This window comes from Sapajus apella, unplaced genomic scaffold (assembly GCF_009761245.1).
Source record: "Sapajus apella isolate SASKATOON/1434 unplaced genomic scaffold, GSC_monkey_1.0 scaffold142, whole genome shotgun sequence".
In the NCBI taxonomy this organism is placed as follows: Eukaryota; Metazoa; Chordata; class Mammalia; order Primates; family Cebidae; genus Sapajus; species Sapajus apella.
In genome coordinates, this window is record NW_022437082.1 from 171,390 (window position 1) to 186,744 (window position 15,355).

Below are 15,355 nucleotides of genomic sequence, written 5' to 3' on the forward strand. Positions count from 1 at the left end.
CTTTCTTATGTAGTAAAACATAGACTTACCATTAGACCCATCAGTCGTACTCCTAGGTGTTAGTTAAGTGAATTGGAAACTTTGGCTCCCACATGGAAAATCGTGTACACAAATGTTTATAGTAGTTTATTCATAATCACCAACCAAGATGTCCTTGAAGAGGTCAATGGATGAAACCAATGGTACGTCCACAAACTGAAGGTGTATTCAAAGTTCAATCTTCCCTCAAATGTTCCGGGACAGGAAGTTTTGGAGGCTGGTTCAGCCAAGTGGCGAGGGAAAATGAATCACCATCTTAGCGCAACTCTTCCGATGCATCAAAAAAAAAAAAAAGGGCAATTGTTCAACTCATTCTCCCAGGCTCACTCTCCTGGATTCAAAAACAGATGAAGACACCCTAACACTCATGAGAAGAATTTGTGACCCAAGTGTTACCGCAGCAAATGTCGTAAACAGATAATCACATATCCAACACAACAGTGGATTAAATGAACAAGCCACCTGTATGCATGGAATAAAAATTCTATTTAATGATAGAAAAAAATTCAGTTGTAATTCGCTGCATACAAGACAGACTAGTAAAAACATTCGGTCATGACAATGGGTACGGAAAAGGCGCTGAAAGCAATTCTATGTGAGTACAAATCAACAACTTTTAGCAAACTAAGATCAACAGGAACTTCCATTTCCTAAAATTGGCAGCAAGCATACATAAATGTGAAATGTCAGAAGCGTTGCCTTTCACGCGGCAGTGACAAGTCATTGACATAGGCTGTCACCACTACCACGCACATCTGTAGTGAATGTCAAAATGAAAAAGAGCCAGAACTGCGGATGTCAAAATGAAAATGAGATGTGAAGACTGCAAAGAAATAGATAGTATTAGTTACCTATATGATTATCTACACAGAAAATTCAAAGGAATAGGCACATTGAATATTCAAATGAATAAAAGACTTCAGAAAACATCATATAGAAGATCATTACTGCAGAATCCAGAGCCTTGCCACACAAAAGCAACTTAGTGCATAAAATTGAAAATAGAAAAGACACCATTCACAACAGCATTAAAATCCAAAACGTAAATGAGAAGAGCCTAACAAGACCTTTATGGTAGCGACTGTGCGAAGGGAAATATCTCAAGGGAAATAGACTCAGGGAAAAATCTCAAGTAAATGGATCTGTATACCATATTTCTTGATGGGGAACAGAATATGGCAGAGATGTAAACGCTACTTAAATTAAATACAGAGTGAGTGCCTTAACTGTTCTTGCCGAAGTGACAGCCAAGCTCAGGTTGCTGTGCTCTGCTCCCCAAATCAACCCTGGAAAAAGACAAAAAGCAGTATCAACAACGAAACAGAGAAAGTCCTGGGGATGACTGAAGACTGTGCTGAACTAGTACTTGTGTTTTGGGTCCAGGGTGTCTTTACCCTGCATAGATGGCAGATGACAGGATGGGTAGGATAAAGTGTTTCACATTCCACCCCACATCACTGCACAATCTCGGGCAGCACCACAAAATATGGTGCCAGTAGCCCTGGGGCAATATCAGGACATCGGGAAACGTGAGTCGTTTGGGACACTACGGATCCGGAGTTCTGCTAACAACCACCTGAAACAAACTAGGAGAAGAAGACTGTCCTTCCAAAAAAAATATGATTTTAATGGAATATAAAGAATAAACTAGGAATAGAATGGTAAGTACGTGTGAAGCCCACACACTATGAATAGATAGTATTTAAAATATGTGTGCATGTGTATAGAATAAAGTCTACAAATAAAAACGAGTACGGATCTAAAGCTATATACATATTGGTACCTATAATCACACATATATGATACAAAGATATGTACATATGCATATATACATGTAAACATAAATTTATATAACGTCTAAAACAGGTATGCATATAAAGGCAAATAGACGTAAAATGTACATATGCCATATGTAATGTACGCATACAATGTAAAATTTATTTCTTACCATGTGAATGAGGATTAAAATATGAACATCACTAAACTGGACTACCATATGTTAGAGACCTTCAAACCACCTGGCTTCTCCAAATCTCTTGCTGCTGCTCAGCCTCTTCAGTAAAAAGATCAGTCTTTGAGGACAAAGTTTGCAAAGTCTAGCTTTGGCTGCGGAAGAGCCCCATGGGAAGGTGTGCGTCTTCTCCCAGAGGTCCTACAATCACAGGTGCTGCAGCACCCCCCCTCCCCACGCAGGGAGCATTTAGCCTTGGACCGGCAGCCATTCCCTGCAACGGGTGCCGTTGGACAGATGCTCAAAGGTGACGTAAACAGATCATCTCCCACCCGTCATTTCATCAAAGAGCCGGGAGCCAGGAGAACCCTCCTGGGTGGAGACAGAGGGTCCACACTCCCCACATAGAGAGGCCACAGAATCCAGCTCAGCCCCCCCGTCAGTCCTGAAAGACCCTGGCAATGTTGTCACCCCGACCACACCCCTCCTCTCACTGCCACCTCAGGGGACTGGGAGGCAGAGACCCGGTCCGAGAGGAGCAGACCCAACGGGCAGAGGATGGGGACCCAGGCTCTGCCAGGCATCAAGGTCAGGACCCTGGGGATGACTGAGGACCCCATCCCCAACCCCACCCTTACTTCGTCAGAACGCGGTTCAGCCCCTGCTGTCAAGCCAGGGAAGCCCCAGACCTGGAGGCCGGATGTGACGCCACTGACGTGCGCCCTGCGGGGTCTGAGAGAAGGGAGAGGCTTCCTTCTGAGGGGCGGCTTGATACCGGTGGAGGGAAGCGGGCTCAGGCTCTGTGAGGAATCCAGGTGAGGTGCTGAGGGAAGTCTGAGGACGCCCCCACCCCAGATAGAGGACCCTAAAGGACCAAGTGCCGTCTCTGCTCCCAGCCCTGGACCACCCGGGGCCGACTTGTGAGGCTGGGCCGCCCCCCTCCTTCCGCCGCTCAAGCTGCTGGGCACTGTGGAATGAGAACTTGGTGTGACCAGGGCAGAGCTGGTTAGGAGAGGGCAGGGCCCAGGCTCTGCCGGGTATCAAGGTCAGGACCCTGAGGGAGGGCTGAGCTCCCGACCCACCTCCCCGTGACCTACAGCCCCAGGTTCCCCACCCCCATCCTCAGCCCCACTCTCCATCCCACCGCACCCCACCCCCAACCCTCCGCCCCACTCTCCACCCCACCGCACCCCACCCCCAACCCTCCGGCAGCAGAATCTGTTTCTGCCCCTGCTGTCACCCGAGGGAAGACCCAGGTGACTGGATGCAAGGCCAACGACTTGCACACGGGAGGGGTCAGAGAGTAGTGAGGGCCTCGCTCGGAGGGGAGGGCTGATATCGGCAGAGGGCAGCGCGCCCAGGCTCTGTGAGGAGGCAAGGTGAGAGGCTGAGGGAGGACTCAGGACCCTCGCACCGCAGATAGAGGACCCCAAGTAATCCAGCACCGCATCTGCGGCCAGCCCCGGACCACCCCGTGGGGGCGGACTCCTCAGGCTGGGCCAACCCTCACCACCCCTGCACTTAAGCCCCCGGGGACTCTGGAGTGAGCGCTTGGTGAGACCAGGGCAGGGCTGGTTAGGAGAGGGCAGGGTCCAGGCTCTGCCAGGCATGAAGTCAGGACCCTGAGGGAGGGCGGAGCACCTCCCCACCCCTAACCCGACCACCACCACCATGACCTACAGCCCCAGCTTCCCCACCCTCATCCTCACCCCCACTCTCCACCCCCAACTCCATCCCACCCCCAGGTCTCCCACGGCAGAATCCATTTCCGGATGTAAGGCCACTGGCTTGTACGTTGGGGAGCAGAGAGTAGCAAGGGCCTGGTTCTGAGTGGCGGCTTAAGATCGGCAGAGGGAAGCGGGCCCAGGCTCTGTGAGGAGGCAAGGTGAGTCGCCGAGGAAGGAGTGGGGACGCCCCACCCCAGATAGAGGGACCCAAATAATCTAGCACCACTCCTGCTGCCAGCCCAGGCCCACCCGGGGGCAGACTTCTCAGGCTGGGCCACCCTTTGCCACCCTGCCGCTTAAGCCCCAGGGGACTCTGGAGTCAGAGCTTGGTGTGGCCAGAGGAGGGCTGGTTGGGAGAGGGCAGGGGCCAGGCTCTGCCAGGCATCAAGGTCGGGATTCTGAGGAAGGGCTGAGGTCCCGTAGAGGGAGGCCCTGCCCTTGCTGTCAACCCTGGGAAGTTCCGGGCAGGGCGGTAAGGCAAGCAGATCCTGATGTCTGCAACCTGGGCTGACCGAGGGAAGGGGCTTGGTATCGTTAGCATGGCCACGGGAGAACAGAGGGAGAGCCCAGGTCCTGCTGGGAGACAAGGGAGGCCTGAGGGGACCCAGCACCCCAGGACAGTGGGCCCACCCGCCTCCATCTGAGACTGAGGCGCCTCCTCATTCAGTTTCGGGAATCCGATGGATAGAGACTCAGGTCTACAGAGCGGTGGGGCCCAGCCCTCTAGGAGACCAGGGAAAGAAGAAGAGGGAGGACAGAGGGACCATGGAGTCCAGATCCGTGGGGATCTTGGCCTGGGCGATCCCGGGCACGGTGGCCACATGTGGTGCGTTCTGGCTTGTGGGGTCGAGTGTCAGTGGGGACAGGGCTGTGGTATGAGGAGTGGGGCCTCAGGTGAGCAGAGGGAGGAGTCTCAGAGCCGTGAGGAAGGATTCACCAGACCTCTCATCCCAGAACTAGGAAACCTGCCCCTGCCATCAGTCTCGGGAGGCCGCAGGCAAGACTGTGAGGAAGGGAAGTGCCCCCCCACCCCACCCCACACTTTCTCAATGAGAGTTTCAGGGAGAAGCTGGCCTTGATCTGCAAGACTCACCTCTGGTTCAGCAAAATGGAAGGGGCCAGACCCTGTCAGAAGTAAAGATGACTATCTAGAGGACACCCAGATCGAGGAGGCCCCCTGAAACCCGCTCCTTTGGTCAGTCTTGGGTATCTCATGCATGAGTGACCATGTGGTGCCCCCTCATTTCTGACGCCCAGGTCTCAGGGAGGTGGGGGCCTTGTTCTGAGGGGTGTCCTCAGCTCTGCAGAGGGAGCCACACCTGGTCAGCACAGGGTGGAATCCAGGGTCTTCCAGGAGTGACAGGGAGGAAGTTTGGTGAGGACTGAAGGTAAGAACGTACCTGGACGCTCCCAAAGCAGAAAGGACCTCACAGACACTGGCATCGCCTATTCTCAGCCCCAGGTGGCCCCAGGCAGGAATGGCATGTGGCATGCTCTCATTTCTCTCATGCGGTTGGGGGTGAGAGGTCTCAGGGAGGCGAGTACCTTGCTCCCAGGGGCACTGAGAGATTAAACAGAGGGATCCACACCTGGTCAGCAGAAGGAGGACTCCCAGGATCAGCAGGACCCAAGGTGTGCCCCCTTCATGAGGAATGGAGGTACCCCCAGTGCAGAAAGAAGCCGCCCCACAGAGTCTACGTGACCTCTGTTCTTAGCTCTGAGGATGGGGCTAAGTGGCAGGCTCACTTGTACCACCGGCAGGAAGTTGAGTAACCCTCAGGGCGATGAGGTGTTGGTGTAAAGGGAGATTGTCCGCTCATCTCAAGGGTTTGGGGGTCGAGGAAGGACAGGCTCCAGCAGGAGTAAAGATGACTAACCCACAGGAGGACTTTGGAATACCCACCTCATACCCACAGGAGGGGGTGAGCCGGTGGGGTTAGCCCTGGACACCCCACGCAAGTGTGACGAATGGGGGGACTCCTCACCTCTGTTTCTGAATCTCAGGGAGGTGAGGAACTTGTTCTCAGAGGGTGAGAGGACAAAACAGGGAGCCCCTGTGTTCGACAGACACAGTGGTCCCAGGATTGGCCAGCAGTCCAAGTGAGGAACCTAAGGGAGGATTGAGGGTGCCTCCAGACCAGAGAAATTCTCAGATCAAGAGAGTGCCCTGCCCCTACTGTCACCCCAGAGGGCCCGTGCAGGGCTGACTGCTGAGGTCCCTCCTTCATCCTGGGATCACTGGTGTCAGGGAGGAGTGGCCCTGGTCTGAGGGGGCTGCAGTCACATCAGCAGAGGGAGGGTCCCAGGCCCTGCCGGGAGTCCAAATGCAGACTGAGGGGACCCTGCTTACCGACCACGGAGGATCCAGCCCCGCCCTGCCCCTTGTGTCAGCCAAGGGAAGCCGCTGGGTGGATGGACTCCCCTCACTTCCTCTCCAGGTGTCTCCTGGAGAGGAAGGCCTCAGGTCAACAGAGGGAGGGTTCCAGACCCTGCAGGCATCAAGATGAGGACCAGGCAGGATCCTCACCCCAGGACACATGGACCCCATTGAATTTGTACCCCTCTTGTTGTACTTCTGGGAAAACCCTGGGCAGGTGTGGCCAGATGTTGGTTAGGGCATGTCCTTGTGTTCCATATCAGGAATATGAGCTCTTGATCTGAGAGACTCTCAGACAAGTAGAGGAGTGAAGTCCAGTCCCTGCCAGGAGAAATGTGAGGGCCCTGAGTGAGCACCCAAGGGAACATCCACCCCAAAAGTGTGTAGAACTCACAGTGTCCAGCCCGCCGTCTTGGCAGCACTGAAGGACCAGGGCTGTGCTTGCAGTCTGCAGCCTAAGGGCCCCTCGATTCCTCTTCCAGGAGCTCCAGGAAGCAGGCAGGCCTTGGTCTGAGGCAGTGTCCTCAGGTCACAGAGCAGAGGCGGCCCAGGCAGTGTCGGCAGTGAAGGTGAAGTGTTCGCCCCGCATGTGCACCAAGGGCCCCGCCTGCCCCAGCACACATGGGAGTCCAGAGCGCCCAGCCCCATCCACCCTACTGTCACCCAGAGAGCCTTGGTCTCTGCAGGCCAGCTGCACGCTGAGTAGCCCTCTCACTTCCTCCTTCAGGGTCCCAGAGGACAGGCTGACCAGGAGGACAGGAGCCCCAAGAAGCCCCAGGGCAGCACTGAAGAAGACCTGTAAGTCAGCATTTGTTAGAGCCACCGAGGTTCGCTTCTCAGCTGCAGTCTCTCACACGCGCCCTCTCTCCCCAGGCCTGTGGGTCTCAGTCGCCCAGCTCCTGCCCACAGTCCCAACTGCTGCCCTGACCAGAGTCATCATGGCTCTTGAGCAGAAGAGTCTGCACAGCAAGCCTGATGAAGACCTTGAAGCCCAACGGGAGGACCTGGGCCTGGTGGGTACACAGGATCCCACAGACAAGGAGGAGGAGGAGGTGTCCACTGCTGGGCCATCAAGTCCTTCCCAGAGTCCTCAGGGAGGCTCCACAGACTCCCTGAGGAGTCCCTGGAGCCAATTCAATGAGGGCTCCAGCAGTCAACAAGAGGAAGGGCCAAGCACCTGGGTCGACCTAGCTCACCTGGAGTCCTTATTCCAAGAAGCAGTGAAATCTAAGGTGGCTGAGTTGGTTCATCTCCTGCTCCACAAATATGAAGTCAAGGAGCCGGTCACAGAGGCAGAAATGCTGGAGAGTGTCATCCAGAATTACGAGCACTACTTTCCTGTGATCTTCGGCAAAGCCTCCGAGTTCATGCAGCTGATCTTTGGGGTTGAAGTGAAGGAGGTGGACCCCGTCAGCCACTCCTACATCCTTGTCCCTGCTCTTGGCCTCTCATGTGATAGCATGCTGGGTGATGGTCATAGCATGCCCAAGGTCGCCCTCCTGATCGTTGTCCTGGGTGTGATCTTAGCCAAAGACAACTGCGCCCCTGAAGAGGTTATCTGGGAAGCATTGAGTGCGATGGGGGTGTATGTTGGGATGGAGCACACTTTCTATGGGGAGCCCAGGAAGCTGCTCACCCAAGATTGGGTGCAGGAAAACTATCTGCAGTACCGCCAGGTGCCCGGCAGTGATCCTGAGCGCTACGAGTTCCTGTGGGGTTCAAAGGCCTACGCTGAAACCAGCTATGAGGAAGTCATAGATTATTTGGTCATGATCAATGCAAGAGATCCCATCTGCTACCCATCCCTGTATGAAGAGGTTTTGGGAGAGGAGCAAGAGGGAGTCTGAGCACCAGTCGCAGCCAGGGCCAATGTCTGTGGGGCCAGGGCCACACCCAGCAGTTGTCCTGCCCCATGTGACATGAGACCCATTCTTCACTCTCTGTTGGAAGATTGCAGTCGCTGTTGTCAGTGGCAGTGGGTGGAAGTGAACACACTGTATACCATCTCTGGGTTCCTTGCCTATTGGGTGATTTGGAAATTTATCTTTGCTCCCTTTTGGAATTCTTCAAATGTTGTTTTAATGGTCAGTTTAATGAACCTCAGCCATCGAAGTTAATGGATGACAGTTGTCACACATACTGCTGTTCAGGTTATTTAGGAGTAAGATTCTTGCTTTTGATTCCCATGGGGAAATCCACGTTATTTTGTGAATTTGGACAAGATAACTAGCAGATGAATTAATAATTTGTTTTCAGGAAGTTGAACTTAGCAGCAAAATAGAGCTCATAAAGAAGTGAGGAAATGAAAGTATAGTTAATTCTTGCCTTATACCTCTTTCCCTCCCCTGTAAAATTAAAATAGACACATGTACACCTGGATTCCCTCGGCTTCTTTGAGAACGTAAGAGAAAAAAACTGAATAAATAATTTTTCCTGTTCACTGGCTCATTTTTTTCTCCAAACATGCACTGAGCATCTGTTATTCGGAACATTCTGGCTTAGTAGTAGAGATGCAAAGGTAAGCCAGTCCCACCCCTTCACCACAGGGAGGTGAAGTCTGGGAGCTACAGTCATAAAATCAAGGTGGTGAGGTGTCCTCTAAGGACTAGAGGAAAATAAAACATGGGTGAGGGTTTGGGGCTCTAGATCACAGCAGTGGAGTGTGTATGCCCTGAGCCAGGGCCTTTGGGGCTTTGGGAAACTGCAGTTTCTTCTAGGGGAGCTAACTGTAATGAAGCTGGACGGTGCCAGAGCCAGATTCTCAGAAGAAGAGAGAAAGGCCTGGAATGGAGAACTGCTCAGCAGTTTCTTTTGGATGGTGGATGAACAGAGAAGAGCTTCCACCTGGGGCAGGAATAGAAGGAAATTGTCCTGCGCTCTTGTCTCGGTGCGGCTGAACACGGTGCAGGGGCTAGGCGATGGGTACCTGTCATCTGCAAGGGTTTCCTGCGGGATAAGCGTGAATCTCCCAGGAAGGGAAGCCCAGAAGTCATTGGTGGTTTTCTGCCTGTCTTGGAGACCCAGAGTTGATCCTATTTAAAAGGCATTCTAATCAAGTTATCTCAAGTGGGATTTGACCAATTGTAAGGAAAGACCAGATTTTGAGCATTAAAAAAATGAGTGAAAACAGTGTCTTGGATCAAAAAGCAGCTGGGAGAGAGGCAAGGAGTTGATCCTTGATTCAAATTCTAGGAGCTCTGAGCTGCATCCGGCTGCACAAGACTCCGGCACACCCAAATTTTGAAGTACATTCTCTAAGAGGAAGTACTTACTTTTATTGAGGAAACTTCCTGTTTGGGCTAATTATCCCATGTCCTGTGGAGCTGTCTATTCTCTGATAAGTCTTGGAGAACAACAACATTAACGAAATCCCAGAGTGCTAGGGTCTGGGGTCAAACAATATTAGATATAACAGCCCTCTGCCATTCCTTAAACTTCTAATTCAACGCCAGGCCCCGAGCCAGGGGTTTCACATACACTGAACACACTCCAGCAGTCCTAGTGGAAGGGCCTCATCACACCTGCTTCACAGATGAAGAACCAGACGCTCACGGACCTTCTGTACTTCCCAGCATCGCGTGGCTGGTAAGGAACAGAGCTGCAACTAGAGCCCTGATCTGAATTTCTCTGGAGCCCATGCTGTTCCCACTCCCCTGAGCCTGAGGCTGACCTCCTCACTGGTACTTTATCTCTCTTCTCAGCAATGCATCATGTCTCTCAAGTGACAGAAAGAAGGACCCCGAGGCCAAGGTACTAAATGCAGGCCTAAAGAAGGTGACAATGAGCATCAAATACCATTTGGGGATGGCATGTGGCGGGTCCCCTGGGAACTGTCTGCTGGGTGCTGCCCATTGAGCGCCTACTATGGAACAGGTTGTAGGGGCGCCTACAAATGCCCAGCCACATCTTTTTTCTTCTCTTTCTTGGGCCTAAGGGACAAATACATAATCAGCATTTCTGTCTGGCACCAGCACATTCCCGTGTCACGCTGCCCTTCCTCCGGTCACTATCATGTTTCTTCCCTTCTGACTCTGAGACCTGACCTACCGCTTGCTCTTCACTGTTGCCTTCCCTGGAAGCTGGGCAGACCCAGCTGCCCTTCATGCAACACGGAACATCCCTAGTCCTTGAAGTAGTCCCCTGGTTCTGGCATGGCTCACCCTGGGTCCACTCCCACAGCCACAGCCATTCTGGATGGTGACTTTAGACACTTGTCCTCCCTCCCTGGGGGACTTCTACTCTGTGTATTCCCAGTGGGCTATGAGAAGAGTCCAATTTGGCCTGTAATCTCCTGGTTGGGTTACAGCTCTGAAGGTGGAGAGAGTGTTTTTTGCAGCCAGTTGCATATTTGCAGTAGTATTTTATTAAGTTTCTTACCTGAAGCTGGGAACTGAGCACGCTCACGGATGGTGCTCAGAAATTCCCCTCCAAAGAGGTACAAGAGGAGCAGCCATTTCACGAAGCTGAATTCTTACAAACCCTGGGCTCCTCCCAGGAGATGAAAAATGGTTCCGTGGTGAACATGCCAGCTGGAGTTTCCAACGAATAATTAACCAGCCTCCCACCGCCTCCTGTCTGGCATGTGTCCCGAGGAACATACTGGCTTTCAGCCGGACTAGCGGCACCTATACAGGTGTTCAGGTAAGAACGGTCATGTGGAGGGTAGCAGAGATGATGGGTAAAAGTCTGCCCCGGCATCAGATGGAAGGAGGAAATCCTCAGCTTCCTGAGAGGATAGAAGGTGTTGCAAAGGGAAGTGCAGAAAATGCTGTGGAGTGAAGAAGGTGAACTCTCCCTGCTGACCTTACAGGATCCTCTTCAAGTTACATGGGTTAATACAGCGGCCCCCATCCTTCTTGGCACCAGGGACCAGTTTTGTGACAGACAATTTTTCCAGGAGCACGGCGGGGGTGGAGGGGGGGCATTGTTCCAGATGATTCAAGCACATTACATTTATTGCGCACTTTACTTCTATTATTGTTATTACATTAGCAGCATAATGTAGAATCAGTGGGAGCCCTGAGCTTGTTTTCCTGCAAACAGATGGTCCCATCTCGGGGTGGTGGGAGACAGTAACAGATCATCAAGCATTAGATTCTCATAAGGAGCCCGCAACCTAGATCCCTCACGGGCGAAGTTCACAATAGGATTCCTGCTCCTCTGAGGAGCTAATGTCTCCTCTGATCTGACGGGAGGTGGAGTTCAGCTTCACTTGCTTGCCCAACCACTCACCTCCTGCTGTGCAGCCTAGTTCCCATCCATGGCCCCGGGGGTGGGGGGGGGCGGGGTGTTGGGAACCCCTGAGCTAATACATTTGACAGGATATGTAACATAGTAGACACGCTGAGCATTTCAAGGCAAATCTGGTCTCCTCAGAAACTTCTCTGAGAAATGAACATTGTTGTTGTCATAACAGTTTATAGTTTCCGTAAAATTTCCTCTACTTCTAGCTGTGTTCAAAGCTGTTGCTTCTCCAAAACCATGTTTTCTGGGGTTTGGTTTTGTTTCGTGGGACAGAGTCTCGCTCTGTTGCCCAGGCTGGAGTGCAGTAGCGGCAAGCTCACAGCTCACTGCAGTCCCCGCCCCCCAAGCTCGAGCGATTTTCATGCCTCAGCTTCCCGAGTAGCTGGTATCACAGGCATGCACTGTATGCCTGGCTGATTTTTGTATTTTGAGAAGAGACAGGGTTTCACCATCTTGGCCAGGCTGCTCTTGAACTCCTGGCCTCAATTGATCTGCCTCTCTCTGCCTCACAAAGTACTGGGATTACAGGCTTGAGCCACCACACCTGGCCCAAAGCCATGTGTTTTAAATTTCTCAGATTGACATCGGGGCTTTCAGTTTGTCTGATCTACTTAAATATCTAGCATTTGATTCCATCAATATTATTTATTGTTTTTCTAAAATTTCCAAAATTTCAATTTCATTATTTTTTCTCCTCTTGTCTATATTATCCCCATCCTTCTGCTCACCTTAGGTGTAATTTCCTTTTTCTTTTCCAGTTATTTAAGATCAGAATATACATATTTGAGTCTTTTATTACTTTCTAATATAAGCAGCTCAGTACATCAAACTTCCCCTAGGCACATTTTAGCTGAATGGCAGATATTTTAAAACATCACATTTCCGTTTTTATTTTTTTGAAAATATTTTTTAGCTTTGAGAATTTTTTCAACGTGGATTAGCTTTAGTTTGTTCCCTTCTTTTCTGGTTAGTTAAGGTAGAAGCTCAGATTATTTATGTGAGATCTCTCTTTTACTTTAATCTAAGTACTAAATGTTATAATTTTCTCTCTAAACACTGTTTTAGTTGCATCCCACAAATTGTGTTATATTGCTTTTCCAATTTAATTCAGTTCTATGAATTTCCTTGAGGCTACCTTTTTGATTCTTGAATTGTTGAAGATGGTGTTATTTAATTCCACAGGGTATGATAATTTCCTATTGCACTTATGTTATTGTTCGATCTCTATTATGGGGCCAGAGAGGCCGAAGAACATACTCTTGATGATTTGGATTTTAGAAATCTGTTGTTTCAAAAAGAAAAAAAAGGGAGGGCACAGTGGCTCACACCTGTATTCCCAGCACTTTGGGAGGCCAAGGCAGAGAGGGCACTTGAGGTCAGGAGTTCCAGAGCAGCCTGACCAACATGGTGAAACCCGGTCTCTACTAAAATTAAAAAAAAAAAAAAAAATAAGTTAGCCAAGGATGGTGGTGTGCGCCTGTAATCCCAGTTACTCGGGTGGCTGAGGTAGGAGAACCCCTTGAACCCGGGAGGCAGAGGTTGTAGTAAGCTGAGATCTCACCACAGCACTCCAGCCTGGGCAACAGAACGAGACTCCGCCTTAAGGAAAAACAGTGTTTATTTTATGGCCCAGGAGATAATCTAGCTTGGTGAGTTTTCCATGTGTGCTTGAAACAGGCATATTCAGATGTTGGAAATTAAAAACATCCATAGAACTGAATTAACTGGGAAAATCAATACATCAAAATTTATGGATTGCAGCTAAACAGTGATAGGAGAGAAAATTATAACATTATGATCTACCCCTACCAGTTCAGTTCTCCAGTCCTTGGTAACTATGAAGATTTCTGCATGGGCACTTTAGGTTGAACCCAGGAATTTCTGCTCAATATAATGTGTTCTCTTGCTTACATTTGCTACTGTCAGTGGCTTTTCCCAAGCTCACAGGGTCCCTGTGGACTTCCTCTGATCCTCTAGCTAGAAGGTAGGGCTTTTGTTTCCTCACATTGCTGTGCATTTCCCTTTAAGGGGTCTGGCTAGGTGGCCAAGTGGTGAGAGCATAGACAGTAAAACGTAGTATGGATTTCTCTCACACTTGTTTTTCCTCCAGATTCTTTCAAGGTTTTTGTTCTCGTGGATTTTCTGCAATTTGAATATGATATGCACAGACATATACTTTTTAGTGTTTATCCTGTTTCCTGTTCTTTGAGCTTCCTGAATTTGCAGTTTCATGTCTGTCACTAATTGGGGGAATTCTCAGCCATTACCACTTCCAATATTTTCTTTGTTTCTTTCTCACCTTTTGATTATGGAATTTCAGTTATGCACAGTGATGCCTTTTGTAACTGTCTCACACTTCTTGAATATTCTGTTCTGTCTTTTTCCTTCCCCTTTTCTCTCTTTGCATTTCAGTTCTGGATTTTCGATCGACATTTCTTCATGCTCACTGCTCGTTACCTCAGCCATGTCCTGCCAAAGGTATTCTTCATTTCTGTTACAGTGGGGGTTGTTTTATTTTTCCTAATAACACATTTTTACCATGATAAAACACATATCACATAAACCCTCTTAACCACGGTAAATGCACAGTTCAGGGGCATGAAATACATTCATACTCTTATTCAACCATCACCGTGGCTCATCTGAAGAACTCTTTTCCTGTGACAAAAATGAAACACTATACCCATTAAACAATAACTCCCCATTTTCCCTCCTCTCATCTGGTAACTAGCTTTCTATTTCCCGTCTCTATGAACTGGACCACTCTATGTACCTTGCATAAATGGTATCCTACAGCATTTGTCTTTCCACGCCTGACTTATTCACTTAGCATAATGTCCTCAGGTTCAGCCACACTGTACCTTATGCCAGAATTTCCTTCCTTTTGAATGCTGACTAATTTCCCATCGTATCTATATTGCGTTTTGCTAATCCAATTCTGTGTCAAGGGACACGTAGGCTGCTTTCACAGTTTAACTATCGTGAATATTGCTGCTGTAAATATGTGGGTCTGCAAATATCCCTTCGAGACTCTGCTTTCAATGATTCCAGTATATACTCAGAAGGGGAATTGCTGGGTAATATGGTAACTCTGTTTTGAATTTTGTGAGGAATCACAAACTGTTACCCGCAGCAATTTTGTAACATTTTCTATTCCAACCAACACAAAGATTCCAATAACACCACATCCTTGCCAACTTGCTATTTCCTGGTTCATTGTTGTTTTACTAACAGCAGCCATCCTAGTGAGTGGGAGGACGTGGCTCATTATGCCTTTAATTAGTATTTCCCTAATGATTAGTGATGCTGAGTGTCTTTTCTCACGCCCACCAGTCACTAGGAGAAATGTCTATTCGAATATTTTCCCTAGTTTTGAATTTTTGTTTGTTTTTGTCATGTTTCAGGGGTTCTCTATATGGCCTGGATATACATCTCTTATCAGATGTGTGGTTTACAAATATTTTCTCCCAGTCCTTGGGTTGCATTTTGACTCTGTTCATAGTGTTTTTTGGATGCATAAAAGTTCTTAATTTTCATGAAGTCTAATTTGTCTGTTTCCTTTCATTGCCTGTTTACAGTGTTTTAGATTTTTAGTGTTTTCTTGTGATTCTTCTTTAAAAGTTTCCGTCTCCCTGCTTATATTACCCACCTGTTCTTGCATGTTGTTCACTTTTTCCATTAGAGCCCTTAGCCTATTCATCACAGTTGTATTAATTCTCAATCTGGTATTTCCAACATCTCTGCCGTACGTGAGTCTGTACCTGATACTTACTCTGTCTCCTCAAACTGTGATTTTTTTTTCCCCTTCAGTATAGCCTAGTAACACTTTTGGTTGAAGCCCGTAGTAACGTACTGGGTAAATGGAATGGAGGAGAATGGGCCTTTCAGATGAGAGTTTATTTTCACCTGACTATGCGGTAGACCGCGTTTACTGTTTGCTGCAGCTATAGGTGTCAGAGGTTAAACTTTACTCAGGTGTCCTTGTTTTGTTCTTCGCTCCTGTCTTGGATTTCCCTA

General features: G+C 49.3%; 1 protein-coding gene across 1 annotated transcript; it reads left to right on the forward strand.

Moving 5' to 3' along the window:
- Positions 1-166: 166 nt before the first annotated feature.
- Positions 167-8,532, forward strand: MAGEA9 (MAGE family member A9). The gene is made up of 3 exons (XM_032264147.1): positions 167-2,805; positions 6,822-6,892; positions 6,968-8,532. The coding sequence occupies exons 1-3, from the start codon at positions 2,549-2,551 to the stop codon at positions 7,939-7,941; spliced, it is 1,302 nt and encodes a 433-aa protein (XP_032120038.1). The 5' UTR covers positions 167-2,548; the 3' UTR covers positions 7,942-8,532.
- The last annotated feature ends 6,823 nt before the right edge of the window (positions 8,533-15,355 follow it).